Here is a 15,577-nt window from a genome sequence, read left to right on the forward strand (position 1 = left end):
TAATTTCTCTATCCTCCCGATTCTGATTTCTCTACTGCCTCACAGGAATTATCCTGATAGCACTCTCCAACAAACTTCCTGAATATAAACCCCATCTCTGAGTTTGTTTCTTGTTTCTTGGGAAAATTTGATCTGTGACATCCACTAACTTTGTTTTCATTAAAAGTAGGATTAAGAACACAGAAAATCAATAATTGATGAGAAAAAAGATAAAAATACAATGGTGCTGCTTTAAAACTGCTAAAAATCAATTTTTCACTGAAAAAATGTCAAAATATGTAGATTATAATTGCTGTTTATGTAATTATTAATCTCATGCTATACTGCATATATTTGCATTCATTGCATAAAGATATATTTACATTCATTATATTTACATTTATTATGTATTATAACATATTGTGAGAACTTTTAGGTAAATATTAATGCATAAACCACATCCTTCCCAAATTATACCAAAACAATTCTTAATGTAAAACACTTTACTTGTTTTAGTATTTCATTAATTTTTTTTTATTGACAGTGAACTCTACCCCCAAACTAAGAGAAAGTTAACATACCTTTACAGTGTGTTTAAGAGTTAACAGCACATCCAGCCTCTCATCTTGGGAGATATTTTTCAGCATAATGCACTTATAGATATTTTGCAGCTCTCTGGCTCTGATGGTGAACTGCGTATCCATCTCAATTGTTTTGCCATTAGGGGTTCTCCATATTTTTGGAGCTGAACACTTAAAAATAATATTATGTTTATAATTATCAGTTAATTAGAAACTACGTATAACAATTTTGCTCCTTCTACTAAAAGTCTACCTTAATATCATGTGCTTTATAACTAAAGTATTGCTAAAGCTTATGAAAATTAATTTAAGAATTTGCAGATCAGGCAAAAGTAAAATATTTTAGAAAAAAACAAATAAGAATGACAGTTATTCAGTCTGTAGAAGTTCATACACTTCTACAATATTCAGGATTTGCTACTAGTTTTTTATGTTGAATTGTTTGAGAGATGTATGGAATTACTCATTAACCCCATGAGGACAATTATTTGCTTGGTTCAATTATATTGAGTGTATATAAATATGTCTTGATCCTGCCTTGCCAATTGAAGATAACTTTTGTAGAGTAATTATGACAATCCTCAATATATTTAGACCTAAAGATATACCAAAAAGGGACTCTGTGAGTTATGGTTTAATGTCCTATAAAAATACTTCTATAAGAAGTTCAAAATTCTTCTCAAAGCAGATGTCCATAGTGAAAGAGCTATATTGCTATCTTAACAGTGCTGGGCTGTGGTTCCTGCCTCCCTGATGCTGGCTAAGATTCTCACTTCCTATTTCCAAATCTGGCTTGGTGCCTCCCAACCTAGCCCACCTCCTAAATGAAGGGCCAAAAATGAAGTTCACTTGCCCTGAAGCTCATCTGAGGACTCCCAGGCTAAGAATTCAGAGATTAGAGACAGGAGGTGAAATTAGTCCTCTACCGACTCAGGAAACAGGATAATCTTTAATGATGATACCTCTGTGTTTGCCACTGCTTCTGTTCCCTCTGACAGGGACATTTAGAGGAGATGCCTTCACCCAGAAATTTCACAGTGAACACTTACTGTCTATTAGCTCTTCCACTTTAGGGTACAAAGCTGCTCAGTTTCTTTCCCTAATGATAATTTTTCAGAAACAAGACTATGTTGATCATGACAATTCTTCAAAAACATGTTTTTGTAGGTTAACTGTAATTGCTCTGGTGTCCTTGTAATACAATTTACACCATACTTGCAAACATTTAAATCTTAGATGTGATCTAATGTAAGGTTTAAATGGAAGCTCTGTGTATTGGAACAGATCATCAGGAATATGGACTAACCAAATAGAGACATTATATAAAACTGTATTTAGAATGACAGTAGGCTGGGTGCAGTGGCTCATTCCTGTAATCCCAGCACTTTGGGAGGCCGAGGCGGGCAGATCACGAGGTCAGGAGATCGAGACCATCCTGGCTAACACGGTGAAACCCCGTCTCTACTAAAACTACAAAAAATTAGCCGGGCGTGGTGACGGACACCTGTAGTCCCAGCTACTCGGGAGGCTGAGGCAGGAGAATGGCATGAACCTGGGAGGCGGAGCTTGCAGTGAGCCGAGATCGCGCCACTGCACTCCAGCCTGGGCGACAGAGCAAGACTCTGTCTCAAAAAAAAAAAAAGGAAAAGAAAAAAACAATGACAGTATCAGGAGGGAATTTTAGTTGTAACATCAATTTACAACTAATTTTTTATATTTCACATTAGCTAAATCACATTGAGAACGGCAAAGCTACCTCTTAAAAACAACTATATTTGATATATTCTCAAAGTAATGGCATCATATTCAGATCAAAGCCAAAATGAATGTTATTCAGAGGTAGGAATCTTCATCAGAAACTTTAGATTCTCAGCTCCAGTTTCAATCCAGTAAATGAGAAGCTGCAGCCCTATAATTAATTTAAATTGTTACAGCATAAATTCAATATTAAATAATGTATTATTATCAGACTGATATAATTAAGATTGATTAAAAGCTTATAAGGAAAATAGCTCAATAATAAAATATTTTATCATTCAATTCTCATCACTTAGAAATAAAATAATTTTTAAATGCATATAGCCTTATTTTGGGTAGGCCTCAGAGTGTTACTGAAGTTTGATGCTTATTTTAAAGCTCTTTTTAAAAAGTTTTTAAAGGCTAGGGCTAAGTTTCATGCTGTAATATTCTAAAGTCTAACCAATGTCTTAATCTTTGCATACAATTTTCCTCAGGTTTGCTGTATTAAATGCAATTGCTTTTCTTCCAGTAATTTGGACAACACCTTTTAATCTGCATGGTGGTAAATTATTTCATTTGTAATAATTCAAATACAATGACCTTTTTATGAAACACCCACTTTACCTATCACATTGTATTTTTCAGTTGATAGACTGATTTAACTCTGTCTTCCCCCCCAAGTTTTTAGCCCTAACAAATATAGCATAATGTGGTTAGATCTTGGTTTCCAAATACATTCTTCATCTGAGTCCTTTCCACCTTTCCATTTTGAACTCAAACCCTACCTCTTCCATAAAGATTCCTCTAACTACTATAGTTTGAAACAATTATATCACTTGTATGTGAAATCCTATTGCACTTGTAAAAACACACAAGTATACAATGTCTCTATTTCAGTGACTACAGGCAATGAAATTTGGATCCAAATTACTTTATAATTGTTTTATGTTTGCTAATTCCATTTCTCCCAAAAGAGTATGAGAAATAAATTTCTCGGCCGGACACGGTGGCTCACACCTGTAATTTCAGCACTTTGAGAGGCCAAGGCAGGCAGATTACTTGAGGTCAGGAGTTCAAGACCAGCCTGGCCAACATGGTGATAACTCATCTCTACTAAAAACACAAAATTTAGCTGAGTGCGGTGGCACTCACCTATAATCCCAGCTACTTGTGAGGCTGAGGCAGGAGAATTGCTTCAACCCAGGAGGTGGAAGTTGCAGTGCACCAAGTCTGCACCACTGCACTCCAGCCTGGGCAACAGTGCAAGACCCCATCTCAAAAAAAGAAAAAAGAAAAAAGAAAAGAAAAGGAAAGAAATAAAGAAAGAAAGAGAAAGAAATTTCTCATGTAGTTCTATATATCTCACAGTGTCTACAATACTCTTTCATTCATTCAACAAATATTTACTGTGTTTACTATACATTAATCAATGTATTAGGCACTGAGTAGATAAAATACTATCCTGGTTTCAAGAACTCTCAAATCTCATGGGATGGAAGGGTAAGAAAATGAGTAATTAGAAAAAAAGATGAGTACGCTTGATGACTGTAGATAAATAGGTAACTATGGGTTGCTATGAAGCACTTAACTGGTAAAAAGAAAGTATCTAAGATGAAATCTGAAGAATAACTAGGAGTTAGCCAGATTAAAGGGAACCGAGTGATACAATCAAAGAATCCTAGATTTGAAGTTCAAGTTCCCTAGAGCTGGCACTGAAAAGATATTAAAAAATCTGTTCAGCAAAGCTGTTTTTATACTTAGATGTATTTCTGCCAACACAGATAACTTGATCTTCAAGCCTAGGCTTTTTTGATTTCAGGGCTTAAGGTGTTTTTAACTCTGACACAGGAAAAATGTCAACTTTGCTTATTTCTCTTCCCTATTTCCTTTTTTCTTTGAAAGCTTTGGCTGTGATAACAGATATACAACAATCATGTACTTAAATTGCTTCAGAAAATAGGAGCATAATAAATTCCATTTAGCTGCCAACAAAAGAGACAGCACAGACCCTGGAAGAGAGAAACAGAAGAACAGCAGGAAGACACATTTCAGGGAAAGGAAGGTGGAGAAATAACAAGAACCTTGAGAGCAGCAGGCTTCCACAAAAAAGAAGAAATGACTGCACTAGGAAAGTAGATATTTTCTTCCTCTTAAATTAATTATCAAGCCCCTAAGGACAAAAATTAAGAATAGCCCTAACTCCCCACAGAAGCTACTATATAGTGATCAACCTTTCTTTTACACAGCACAGGGGTTTTGCTCAGCCATAGCAGCACCCTTATTTCATGCAGAGTTCAGAAAGAGGCAGTGGCACTTTCCTGCCCCACTAACTGTTAGCTACCTGGGTATGGAGAAAAAGCATTTAAAAGACACAGCTAACATGGATTGCAGTTCTTTAAGCCTGCAATTGTGAATAGTGTACAAATCAACGGGCATCAAATAAATAAATGGCCTTGACTCAAGGAAAAATATCTTACAGAAATTCAAATGGTCTCTACAGAGTTTGGGTAAATAACACCCAAAGATATATTAGAAACCAGCTGATGATTTTTGATGCAAACTTCTTGACCTGAATTTCTTCACCTCTGTCAAACTTTGTGAGTTTTTTTGTTTTTTTGTTTTTTGTTTTCTGATGGAGTCTCACTCTGTTGCCCAGGCTGGAGTGCAATGGTGCAATCTCGGCTCACTGCAGCTTCCACCTCCCGGGTTCAAGTGATTCTCCTGCCTCAGCCTCCTGAGTAGCTGGGATTACAGGCACCCGCCACAATGCCCGGCTAATTTTTTTTTTTTTTTTGTATTTTTAGTAGAGACATGGTTTTACAATGTTGGTCAGGCTGGTCTCACCATGTTGGTCAGGCTGGTCTCAAACTCCTGACCTCGCGATCCACCTGCGTTGGCCTCCCAAAGTGCTGGGATTACAGGCGTGAGCCACCATGCCCAGCCACGTTTTTAATATTTGATACCCTGTGGAAGTCAATATTTGGTGACTTAAAATTACTAATTATTTAATGCTTTAAAAATCTTTAGAGTTAGCCTTTTATTAAGAATGAGGACATAGTATAGAGCCTATTATAATCTATTAGTTCAATGCTTTGACTGGACAAATTTAAGACTGTATAATTCATTATTCAGAGACATTCTATGTTCAGGAAAAAAGGATTAAAAATAAAATATTGTTTCAATAAACCACACAGTATTTGGACTCAAAAAAGTGAAACTGAAACTAAAATATAAAATTGTATTCTCCAAAGTTATTTCCAAATTAAAGGAAAGTAAATGTTTCTCTGGATGTATCTGTATATTGTGGTGTTAAATGAAGATCTTCAAATTCACATATGGCACTGGTTGTTTGTTAATTTTGACATCTGAAAAAACTCTGACCTTGTCTACTTGCAGGGATTAATTATAAGCTATCTTTTCTTAAAATCAAAAACGTTAGAATAATAAGTTACTTCATTCAAGTTTTATGAAATCAACACTGACTCCTCCTGAATATTAGAGATAATACTAGGCTTGGGGGTGGGGGAGGTTGACAAGCATAGAGAAAAACAGACATTTTATAAGTATTCACATCAAAAGACTAAAATTTATCTTAATCGTCTTCTTAGTATAGAATCATATACAAAAAGGTGATTTAAATGATTCTGAATTAGAGTAACAGTGAGTTTTTAATTCACTATAGCAGGCTAAAAGCAGGCCAGAAGTCACTGTTAGTCAACATTTTTAAACACTGGACTAATTAGGCTATGTGCACTGACTGGGAGTTATCGTCAAGTGTAGCTGATCCATATTGTGGTGTGTTCTTCCTGTCCCAATACAAGTCTTTAGTCAAAACTGAAGGAAAGTCCCATTGTATCAACTAAAATGTCAATTTCCTTTAAAATTTAGCCTGGAGATTGATGAGATTAACTGGTTTATCAGCTGGGGTAACTGTGGGTTTAGAACTCCAATTCTATAACATGTGACCCACAAAACACCTTTGCCTTGATTTCTACAAATTCTTGTGGCTAACTTCATCCTTCCCTCAATTCTCTGCCTTTCACCTTTCTGTGTTACCCTGTATCCATCTGGACATGGAGCCCAGCTTATTTATCTGGTTTCCTCTCCCTTTCCAAAAATAAAATTATGTTGCGTTTAATATTTCCTTTATTTAGTCACCTAACTAAAGAAGTCACAAAAAGTCACACTGTATACCCACTGCCTTCCAATTCTCTCCTCACTTTACCTTATCTAGTTCCCTCTAGGACAACTCTTGAAAACTTCCATTTTCCTGGAATAGAACAATTCTTTCTGTACTCAGGATCCTTCAGAGTCTCAAATTCCACCCCAACAGCTTATCAAAGTATTTACAAAAAAACAAACACAAAAAAATAGATCTTCCTTCCTCCTAGGAATTCTGGTAAACAGAATTTTTAAATTTCTCCATTTCACTTTTTTTTTTTTTTTTTTTTTTGGTGAGATTTACATGAAGACCATCTTAGAGTGCCACACCTCATGAGAAAGGGTAGTGGTCATCAACTGACTCTGGAATCACTTTCATATGTTGGGCCTTGATCCATTTATGGATACTCCATAATTTCAAGAAGTTTAGTTAAATGTTTACAGACAATGCTAGACATGGGGACTGGGGTAGGGAATGTTCTGGGCATAAAGAATAGATATTGTGTAAGTATATACAACAATAGAATTTTAAATAGTTTGCAGGAAATAGAAAACAGTATGATGGCACTAGTGGGAAAATTCTACAGAAGGCTCAGCATCAAATAAAGAAAGGTGACACCCATCTTCCCTGTCCATGGACACTCAGAAGCTTCCAGCTCCTTTGAATATTCATGTTGCCCTGGGCCCACACTCTCTTCTCTGGTGAGGTTAACAATTAAGTATCCCAGTGATGAAGCAGGATGCAAGGTAAAGCGATTTGCTAAACAAATAGGTTTATTTCAAAAGATGACTCCAGAGAAGTATGAATATTATAGCTTTCCTACAGTAAATTCATCTTTCCTAGAATTAATATATTTAAGCATTTAAAATGACAGTATCTACATTACATAATTTCTTGATGATACTTGGAATACAAAATTATACAACCACTATTTCTGTCCCTTATTCTTCCTCCCTACCTTCTTCCACAAACATTTATTGACACTGTGGTAAGAACTGTGCTAAGATATGAGGATACAGAGATAAATGACAACTCTTTCCTTTAAAGGTTCAAAATCTGGAAAGAATTCAGGCATGTAGGTACAATAAAGATTGCATACTATGTACAAAGACAGAGATGAGACAGTCTCATGAGAGCATATACTACAGGCTAGAGTAGGTGGACCAGCATTTGCTTTCTAGAAGAAGAGGCATCTGAGCTTGTTTCAGGGTCAATAGCTAGCTACTGAGGAAGGAAGGAAGGAAAGGATGTTCCATGTAAAGGCACCCAATGCAAAAGGATCGAGAGCACCTGGTCTTTCTGGGATATGCAAGTAATCAAGCATGGCTGAAGCAGTGTGGGTATAGTATTCAGGGAGAGATGGCAGTGATACAACAGTGAGATAAGTGAGGTTTGCAAACATGAAAATCCTTGTTCCCTAAGGGCAGTGAGGAAGGACAGGGTCAGAGTTGTGTTTAGTGAGGCCACTTTGGCAGTGATATAGATAATGGAGGAGAGAATTGAGACGTGAAACTGGAGGCAGCAGCTCAATTTGGAAACACAAAGAAATCCAGATGAGAAGAAAATCCAGATTCAATTATGTCAGGGTCGAGCTCATGCATACAAGATAAGGCAAGACCTGTCTCATGACATCCTCCCAGGGGAGATAGGAAGGCCTATTTGATATATGCAGAGTCATCAGGACACCAGGGCAGAGCTTTTTCCCTACAGGCAATGGTAGTGGGTTTGGAAAGGAAGAAGTAAAGAATTAAGGAGGTATTAGGAATCCAACTTACAAGGGATGTAAAGGACCTCTTCAAGGAGAACTACAAACCACTGCTCAATGAAATAAAAGAGGACACAAACAAATGGAAGAACATGCCATGCTCATGGATAGGAAGAATCAATATCATGAAAATGGCCATACTACCCAAGGTAATTTATCGATTCAATGCCATCCCCATCAAGCTACCAATGACTTTCTTCACAGAATTGGAAAAAAACTACTTTAAAGTTCATGTGGAAGCAAAAGAGAGCCCGCATTACCAAGACAATCCTAAGCAAAGAGAACAAAGCTGGAGGCATTATGCTACCTGACTTCAAACTATACTACAAGGCTACAGTAACCAAAACAGCATGGTACTGGTATCAAAACAGAGAGATAGACCAATGGAACAAAACAGAGGCCTCAGAAATAACACGACACATCCACAACTATCTGATCTTTGACAAACCTGACAAAAACAAGAAATGGGGAAAGGATTCCCTATTTAATAAATGGTGCTGGGAAAACTGGCTAGCCATATGTAGAAAGCTGAAACTGGATCCCTTCCTTACACACCTTATACAAAAATCAATTCAAGATGGATTAAAGACTTAAATGTTAGACCTAAAACCATAAAAACCCTAGGAGAAAACCTAGGCAATACCATTCAGGACATAGGCATGGGCAAGGACTTCATGTCTAAAACACCAAAAGCAATGGCAATAAAAGTCAAAATAGACAAATGGGATCTAATTAAACTAAAGAGCTACTGCACAGCAAAAGAAACTACCATCAGTGTGAACAGGCAACCTACAGAATGGGAGAAAATTTTTGCAATCTACCCATCTGACAAAGAGCTAATATCCAGAATCTACACAGAACTTAAACAAATTTACAAGAAAAAAACAAACAACCCCATCAAAAAGTGGGCATAGGATATGAAGAGACATTTCTCAAAAGAAGACATTTATGCAGCCAACAGACACATGAAAAAATGCTCATCATCACTGGTCACCAGAGAAATGCAAATCAAAACCACAATGAGATACCATCTCACACCAGTTAGAATGGCGATCATTAAAATATCAGGAAACAACAGATGCTGGAGAGGATGTGGAGAAATAGGAACGCTTTACACTGTTGGTGGGAGTGTAAGCTAGTTCAACCATTGTGGAAGACAGTGTGGCGACTCCTCAAGGATCTAGAACTAGAAGTACCATTTGACTTAGCGATCCCATTAGTGGGTATATACTCAAAGGATTATAAACCATGCTACTATAAAGACACATGCACATGTATGTTTATTGCGGCACTCTTCACAATAGCAAAAACTTGGAACCAACCCAAATGTCCATCAATTAAGAAAATGTGGCACATATACAACATGGAATACTATGCAGCCATAAAAAAGGATGAGTTCACATCCTTTGCAGGGATGAAGCTGGAAACCATTATTCTGAGCAAACTACCACAAGGACAAAAAACCAAACACCACATGTTCTCACTCATAGGTGGGAAGTGAACAATGAGAACACTTGGACACAGGGTGGGGAACATCACACATGGGGGCCTGTCATGGGGTGGGAAGCAGGGGAGGGATAGCATTAGGAGAAATACCTAATGTAGATGATGAGTTAATGGGTGCAGCAAACCAACATGGCACATATATACCTATGTAATAAACCTGCATGTTCTGCACATGTACCCTAGAACTTAAAGTGTAATAAAAAAAAGAAACAATGTATGCTAAAGCAGAGGACTTAGTAAGTGCTCAAAATCACTATTAAATAATTAACCAAGGATTTAAAAAAAGATTTGAGGAGGTATTAAACAATAGAATAAACAGGTTGGTGGCTAGATGGAGAAGTCAAAAATAATACCCAGGTTTCTGTCTGGAGCAACTGAGTAGATGATGAAATTTCATACAGATAGGTTATATGCTACAGAACAAGATCAGTTTACAGGTGAGGGGGCAAGGGATAGTAAGGTGATAGGACTTAGGGTTCATCATGTCTCCTTGAAGTGTAATCTTGGGAAATCCAAAGAGCAGTGACAGTAGGCCATTGGATATATGATGTAGAAGCTCCTTAAAGGGATCTGGCATGGAACTATAGGGAGTTCTGGGATGCAGGTAGTAGTTAAAGCCACAGATAAACTGAGATCAAATAAAGGAGTGAAGAAGATGAGAGGAGGGCATTTAGAATATCAAAAATATGGTTTTTAAGAACAAATGTCCTCAAATAATAAGAACCATAGAAATAGAAGCACTAGAGGCTAACATCTTAGAGAAATGCACCCCTTTTCTTCGTAGCTGAATTGACTTTAAATTGTTTGGAAAGACTAGGTTTATAAAAGAAAATTGGTCACTATGGAAACAGACTATTCAATATCGAACAGGCAGTTTGACCACAAAAGTGGTAATTACTTTAGTTTTTTTCCTTAATTATATGTTTTCATGGTTTTCAATAATCATATATTCTTTCGGTCAGAAATTTGAAGTCAGTTAATGATGTGGTGAGCCAAAGCAAAAATACTAGTCTATAGCTATTTCTCCCAGGTTGCTTACCATCAGAGCACCCCAGACCTAGATGTTTCCTGACTTTGATACTCTGCATTTTATCACAGTATACAACTTATCTAATTTATATAGCCAATCTAAATCTAAATGAACAGAGTCACAAGAAATGTGTCTCCATCTTTTCCTTCATGGCCAATCCCCTTAATTAAGAATGTATGGACTTCATATTACCTAACAATTTTTACTCTAGGCTGCTATTAAAATCTAAAGCTATACCAGAAAAAAATAAATCAAATTTTAAGAAATATGTCATCAAAATCCTAAACAAAATTCATGTAAGTTCCTGCAATCTAAGTCTCTTGTCTGGTACATTATTCTACATTTTTTAACTCAGAATACATTCATATTTAAATAGTAGTCACTTCACTAACCTTATCCAAAAAAGCTTGTATTGCTGCTTCCTGATTTGCCATATAAGCAATGTATCTATGTCTCCCAATGGAAGCAATTATCTGAGTCTCTTTTTCCAGAAGTTCACACAGAGCAGCTTTCCTTTCAGCTCCAGTAAAAGATTGGTTAATACGTGTAAGTTCTTCTTGCCGCCAGACTAGAGGAATAACACAATAGACTCTTGAGTTTTTAAAAATCCCATTTTGAAAGATCACATCCTGATGAGGAGTATTTTATTTTTACATCAATTTAAACAAAAGTATACACAGATAGAATCATTTCTATTGTACACCTGATGCATGAAAAAAGTGACGAAATGGAAGCAGAGAGACTTAATAAAAGTAGAGTCAAAGAAACAGAAGCCAAAGGGAAACAGTACAGATGATGTCAAATTATAACTCCAAGTGAGCATTCATACTGCCTAGCATTGACAAAAATATGACTTGCACTTTGTGGCAGCCATGAGCGTGCACTGTTCACATCTCCCTTCAAGAGAGTACTTGTCACAACGGGTAAAGGTAATTGACAGTTCCAACTACAGCATTTCAGATCTGCTGCCTTGTTGAAGCTGAGGTCACACTCTGCCTACAAAGCTCTCATCAATGACCAAGCACCATGTGGGAGTCAGAGCCTGACTATATGTGCCCAACAGTGGACTTTTTTGTAGTCAATCATATCAGAGTCAATTGTTGGGCTGGCTTAGCCTTCCTTAGAGCGAAGACTTTCCATACCCCATCTTCTTTCCTTCCCTCTCTCAACTGATGAGGTGTCAAATCTCATCTCAAACTGAAGATTTCCTTTTCCTTCCTCTGCTCCCTCTCCCCTTTATCTTTCACTTCCAATTACATCCTGGTGTCTGCTTCCCCAAGGACCCAAATTGATATAGTTTTATGTAGAATTGTTGATTTCAGTCATTTCCTTCATTCACTTAGATGCCATTTTCCATTTATTTACAAAACTCTAAATTATAGTCACAAATGTTATAAAGTAATTGCATTTACTGTTTATTCAAACTAATGCATTATGTTATAATAATATTTATGATATTTTAAAGCCCTGGTTACTATCAATAAAAAATGTGCTGCGCAAACTTAAATAAATCAAAATTTCCAAGCTCAGATAGATACATGCATTTTACCAAGTTTTCCATTTAATTTTTACATATACTAAATTTGGAAAAGAAAACTCTTTTGTATCCCACATTTCAAAAATGTCAACCTTATTTACATTAACAAAAGAATAGGGTTGGAAATAACTTGAGAAATTAAATTGTTCAACCCCACCTTTAAGAAAGTATCCTTCTCTTAGCAGCTTGAACAGGTTTAATTTGCCCGCCCTGGTTCTAATACTAGCCTGTGAGGCAACATGGCGTCAGTTTGTTTCTTGTGCCACATGGTATTCCTTTAGGTATGTGAAGGGAGCCATCACCCCCCACTTATGTTTTATCTTCTCTAGACATAAATATTTCTATTTCTTCAGTTGTGCATCATTTGACTCATTTTCTGTCCATGTAAGTCAAGCTCCTCTGATTTATCATAGTACCTCTTAAGATATGGCATACCAAATTTCTGTCAAGATAGAAGCTTCTATACAAACTGCTACCTCCCCTCTCCTATGTCACTGCTAAAACGATAAAAGAAATATGAAAGATGGGAGAAATGAGAGAGACCTGAATCAGTACTAAAAATCTGAAAGGAGTTTATCCCTATGTAAGAAACCCTGGGGAATTTCTAAAAGATATAGTGCAGATACTACCAAATAAATGAAAAACTGTCAAAAAGGCACACAAATGTTAACCAAACTTCTGCTTCTCATCTCAGAAAGTGAACATCATAGCAGAAGATGGGAAACCCCAACTTAAGCAACTTGGAACTAGAGAAAAGGGTAGCCTATCAAGCTATTTGATAGTTTACCATGCTTTAAGAAAGTCTTTGAAAAACTTTCAGAAGAATGCCTAACATTTCAAATCACTGCAGAAGATAGTAACAACTATGAGTTTATGCAAAAAAAGAAAAAATATTTTAAATAGTGCAGAAAGCAAGATGAGAAAAGCAAAACAAAGCGTAACAGTTATGTTTAAAATATGAAATGATTATACAGGTATTTTTCTGTTGAAAATAAGATAATTTTGTAGAATTCTAGTGACATGATGTTTTCAGATGGCACACTTGAAAAAAAGTGACACGAAAGGTGAAATTTAAAAGGTTAGCAGATATGAACAAAAAAGAAAGCAGAAATAGCAATATTAAAACATAAAACTGGGGGGAGAACCTCAAAACGCAGGTCTTTTAGGTACAAGGTGATTTTATGATGAAAGGTCTGACTGTCATGAATGTTTATATAGGAAATCATATACCATCAAATATGTTTTTAAAAAATTCTATCAATTATAAACACAATGTTGGAGAGTATGTTTTATATTATTTAAAAAATAGATAAAATAAAAATGCATTAATCTATGACAGAGCCAAGTAAAAAAAATTAAAAGCATATTTGAACAATGATTTTTAAAAAATTAAATTGTCATACATCAAGCTCTGAACACCAAAAGCTGAAAATGTAACCTCATTTTCCAAGTTCAATAAACCATTTATATAGACATATCATATTGTAGTAGAAACCAGAAATGTTACAAACTACATTTTTACCACAGAACAATTAAACTAGAACTAATAACAAAAGTTTATATAGAAATATTCCAATTGCTTGTTAATTGAAGAAATATCATCAAAAATAAGAATTTAATCAAAGAAAAGTAAAAAGTATAACAATATTAAGAAAAAAACACTACATGTGAAAATGCGTAGGATGCAACCAAAATTTCAGCAAGGGAAACTTGGGGAAATTTGGCATAAATAATCCTCAAATGTCAGTCATGTACCTGTCAAAAGTAGGAGGGATTTATAAAAAACTGTAATGTTTGTAATAATCAACCACAAGTCTTCTCTGAAAGAGCATGTCTTCTGGGTACTTTGCCCATTCTTCATGACTAAAGATTACTGAGAACAGTTTTGGTCATTACCCTCATACCTTGGAATATACATCTGGACTGGCAACCCAAACTCACTTAAGCCATGTTTGTGCTATGCTCTCCATAGACATGAAAGCAAAACAGGTTGAAACTGCAGCCCACTGCTCATTATTCTGAACAAATATTCCCAAAGTCACTTTACTCATCAGCATGTATCATAAGTTTCAGTTCATTCCAGGTTTTTTTTGGATTTTCTGAACTATTCCTAAAAATACTTAGTGCCACATTTTATAGTTCTCCTTATTTATTGTGCCTCTCACATGTGGTTTTCAATTCGCAGAATAAATTCTGTCCTTGCACTTCCACAAGCAGGATACTCGTGGATTCCTCCCCATAGACAGTAGGCTTCTCTTCCATCCACAGAGGTTTACATAGCTTTAGCTTTATTCAACATACTCTCCCACTTCTCACAAACCATGTCATCCTTTCATTACACACAGTCCTTTTCAGTGTGGACTTATCAGCTGGTTTACCACTGGAGGGCTACATTTACTTAATAAACCATCTAAATCTTTCAGATGGAGATTATTATTAGATTATGAGAATAATGAAGCTTTACAGTCTCATGAACTACATCCTGGCCATAGAATCAAACCAATTTTTTCTCTGAATTCTAAGAAGCGTATTTCTCTGATATGGTTATTATAATTGCCCAAACCCTATCACTTCATTCCCAATTCAAAACACTCAATAATTTTTGAGCAATTATTATGTGAAAGGACACTGGTTCTATGGTTCATAAAAAAGCAAGAATAACATAATTCCTTCTTAGAGGAACTAATATGTTTCCCTGCCTCTCCTTGGCTGGACATACTATAAAATCCTTCCACAGGAACAGAATTTCTACTTCTCTTTTCATTTATCTTCACCTAAAAGCCCAACATTTTCACTATTAGGCTTAAAGACTTCCTTTGAGTAGATCTATTCTTGGCAGATTACTTACCCTTGGTCTTCCATTATATACAATTCAATCAAGTAAAATATACTCTTGCATTGTTATATTCCAGACATGATTACTTTCTCACTAAGTTTTAGGAATAATTCATATAATTGGAAACTATATTAGCCTTCTTCTAATAAAAATTTCAGGTTTACTTTAAAATCAGTCTCTATGCATTAGAAGATAAATATCTGAGGCCATAAGTATTGTATCTGGCCACTGCCTTTCATAATATCTAGTTTTATAGTTTTATCAGAGTATTTCTTTCTCTTCTCAAATTTCAATTTCAATTTGAATTCATCTTGGTCAGGTCTAACGCTTGCCAGTCATGTTCTTTAAAAGAATCCACTCTGTCCTTTATCAGGAATACATCATTCAGAAACTGTACAGCATGGTCTGTCCAGCAAGAAGATTTATAAATTTAAAAGCTAA

At 35.8% G+C, this 15,577-nt stretch overlaps 1 protein-coding gene across 3 annotated transcripts in view; it reads right to left on the bottom strand.

Moving 5' to 3' along the window:
- IQUB (IQ motif and ubiquitin domain containing) overlaps window positions 1–15,577 on the bottom strand; it is an 83,088-nt gene that overhangs the window by 16,214 nt on the left and 51,297 nt on the right. For all 3 annotated transcript variants that reach the window (XM_003815444.5, XM_057302752.2, XM_008968439.5), the window contains exons 8-9: window positions 11,156–11,331; window positions 561–731 (exon numbers count right to left, since the gene is read on the bottom strand). In XM_003815444.5, coding sequence (XP_003815492.1) covers window positions 561–731; window positions 11,156–11,331 — 347 coding nt within the window. The remainder of the gene's footprint in view (window positions 1–560; window positions 732–11,155; window positions 11,332–15,577) is intronic.

The sequence above is a fragment of the Pan paniscus genome, chromosome 6 (assembly GCF_029289425.2).
Source record: "Pan paniscus chromosome 6, NHGRI_mPanPan1-v2.0_pri, whole genome shotgun sequence".
In the NCBI taxonomy this organism is placed as follows: domain Eukaryota; kingdom Metazoa; phylum Chordata; class Mammalia; order Primates; family Hominidae; genus Pan; species Pan paniscus.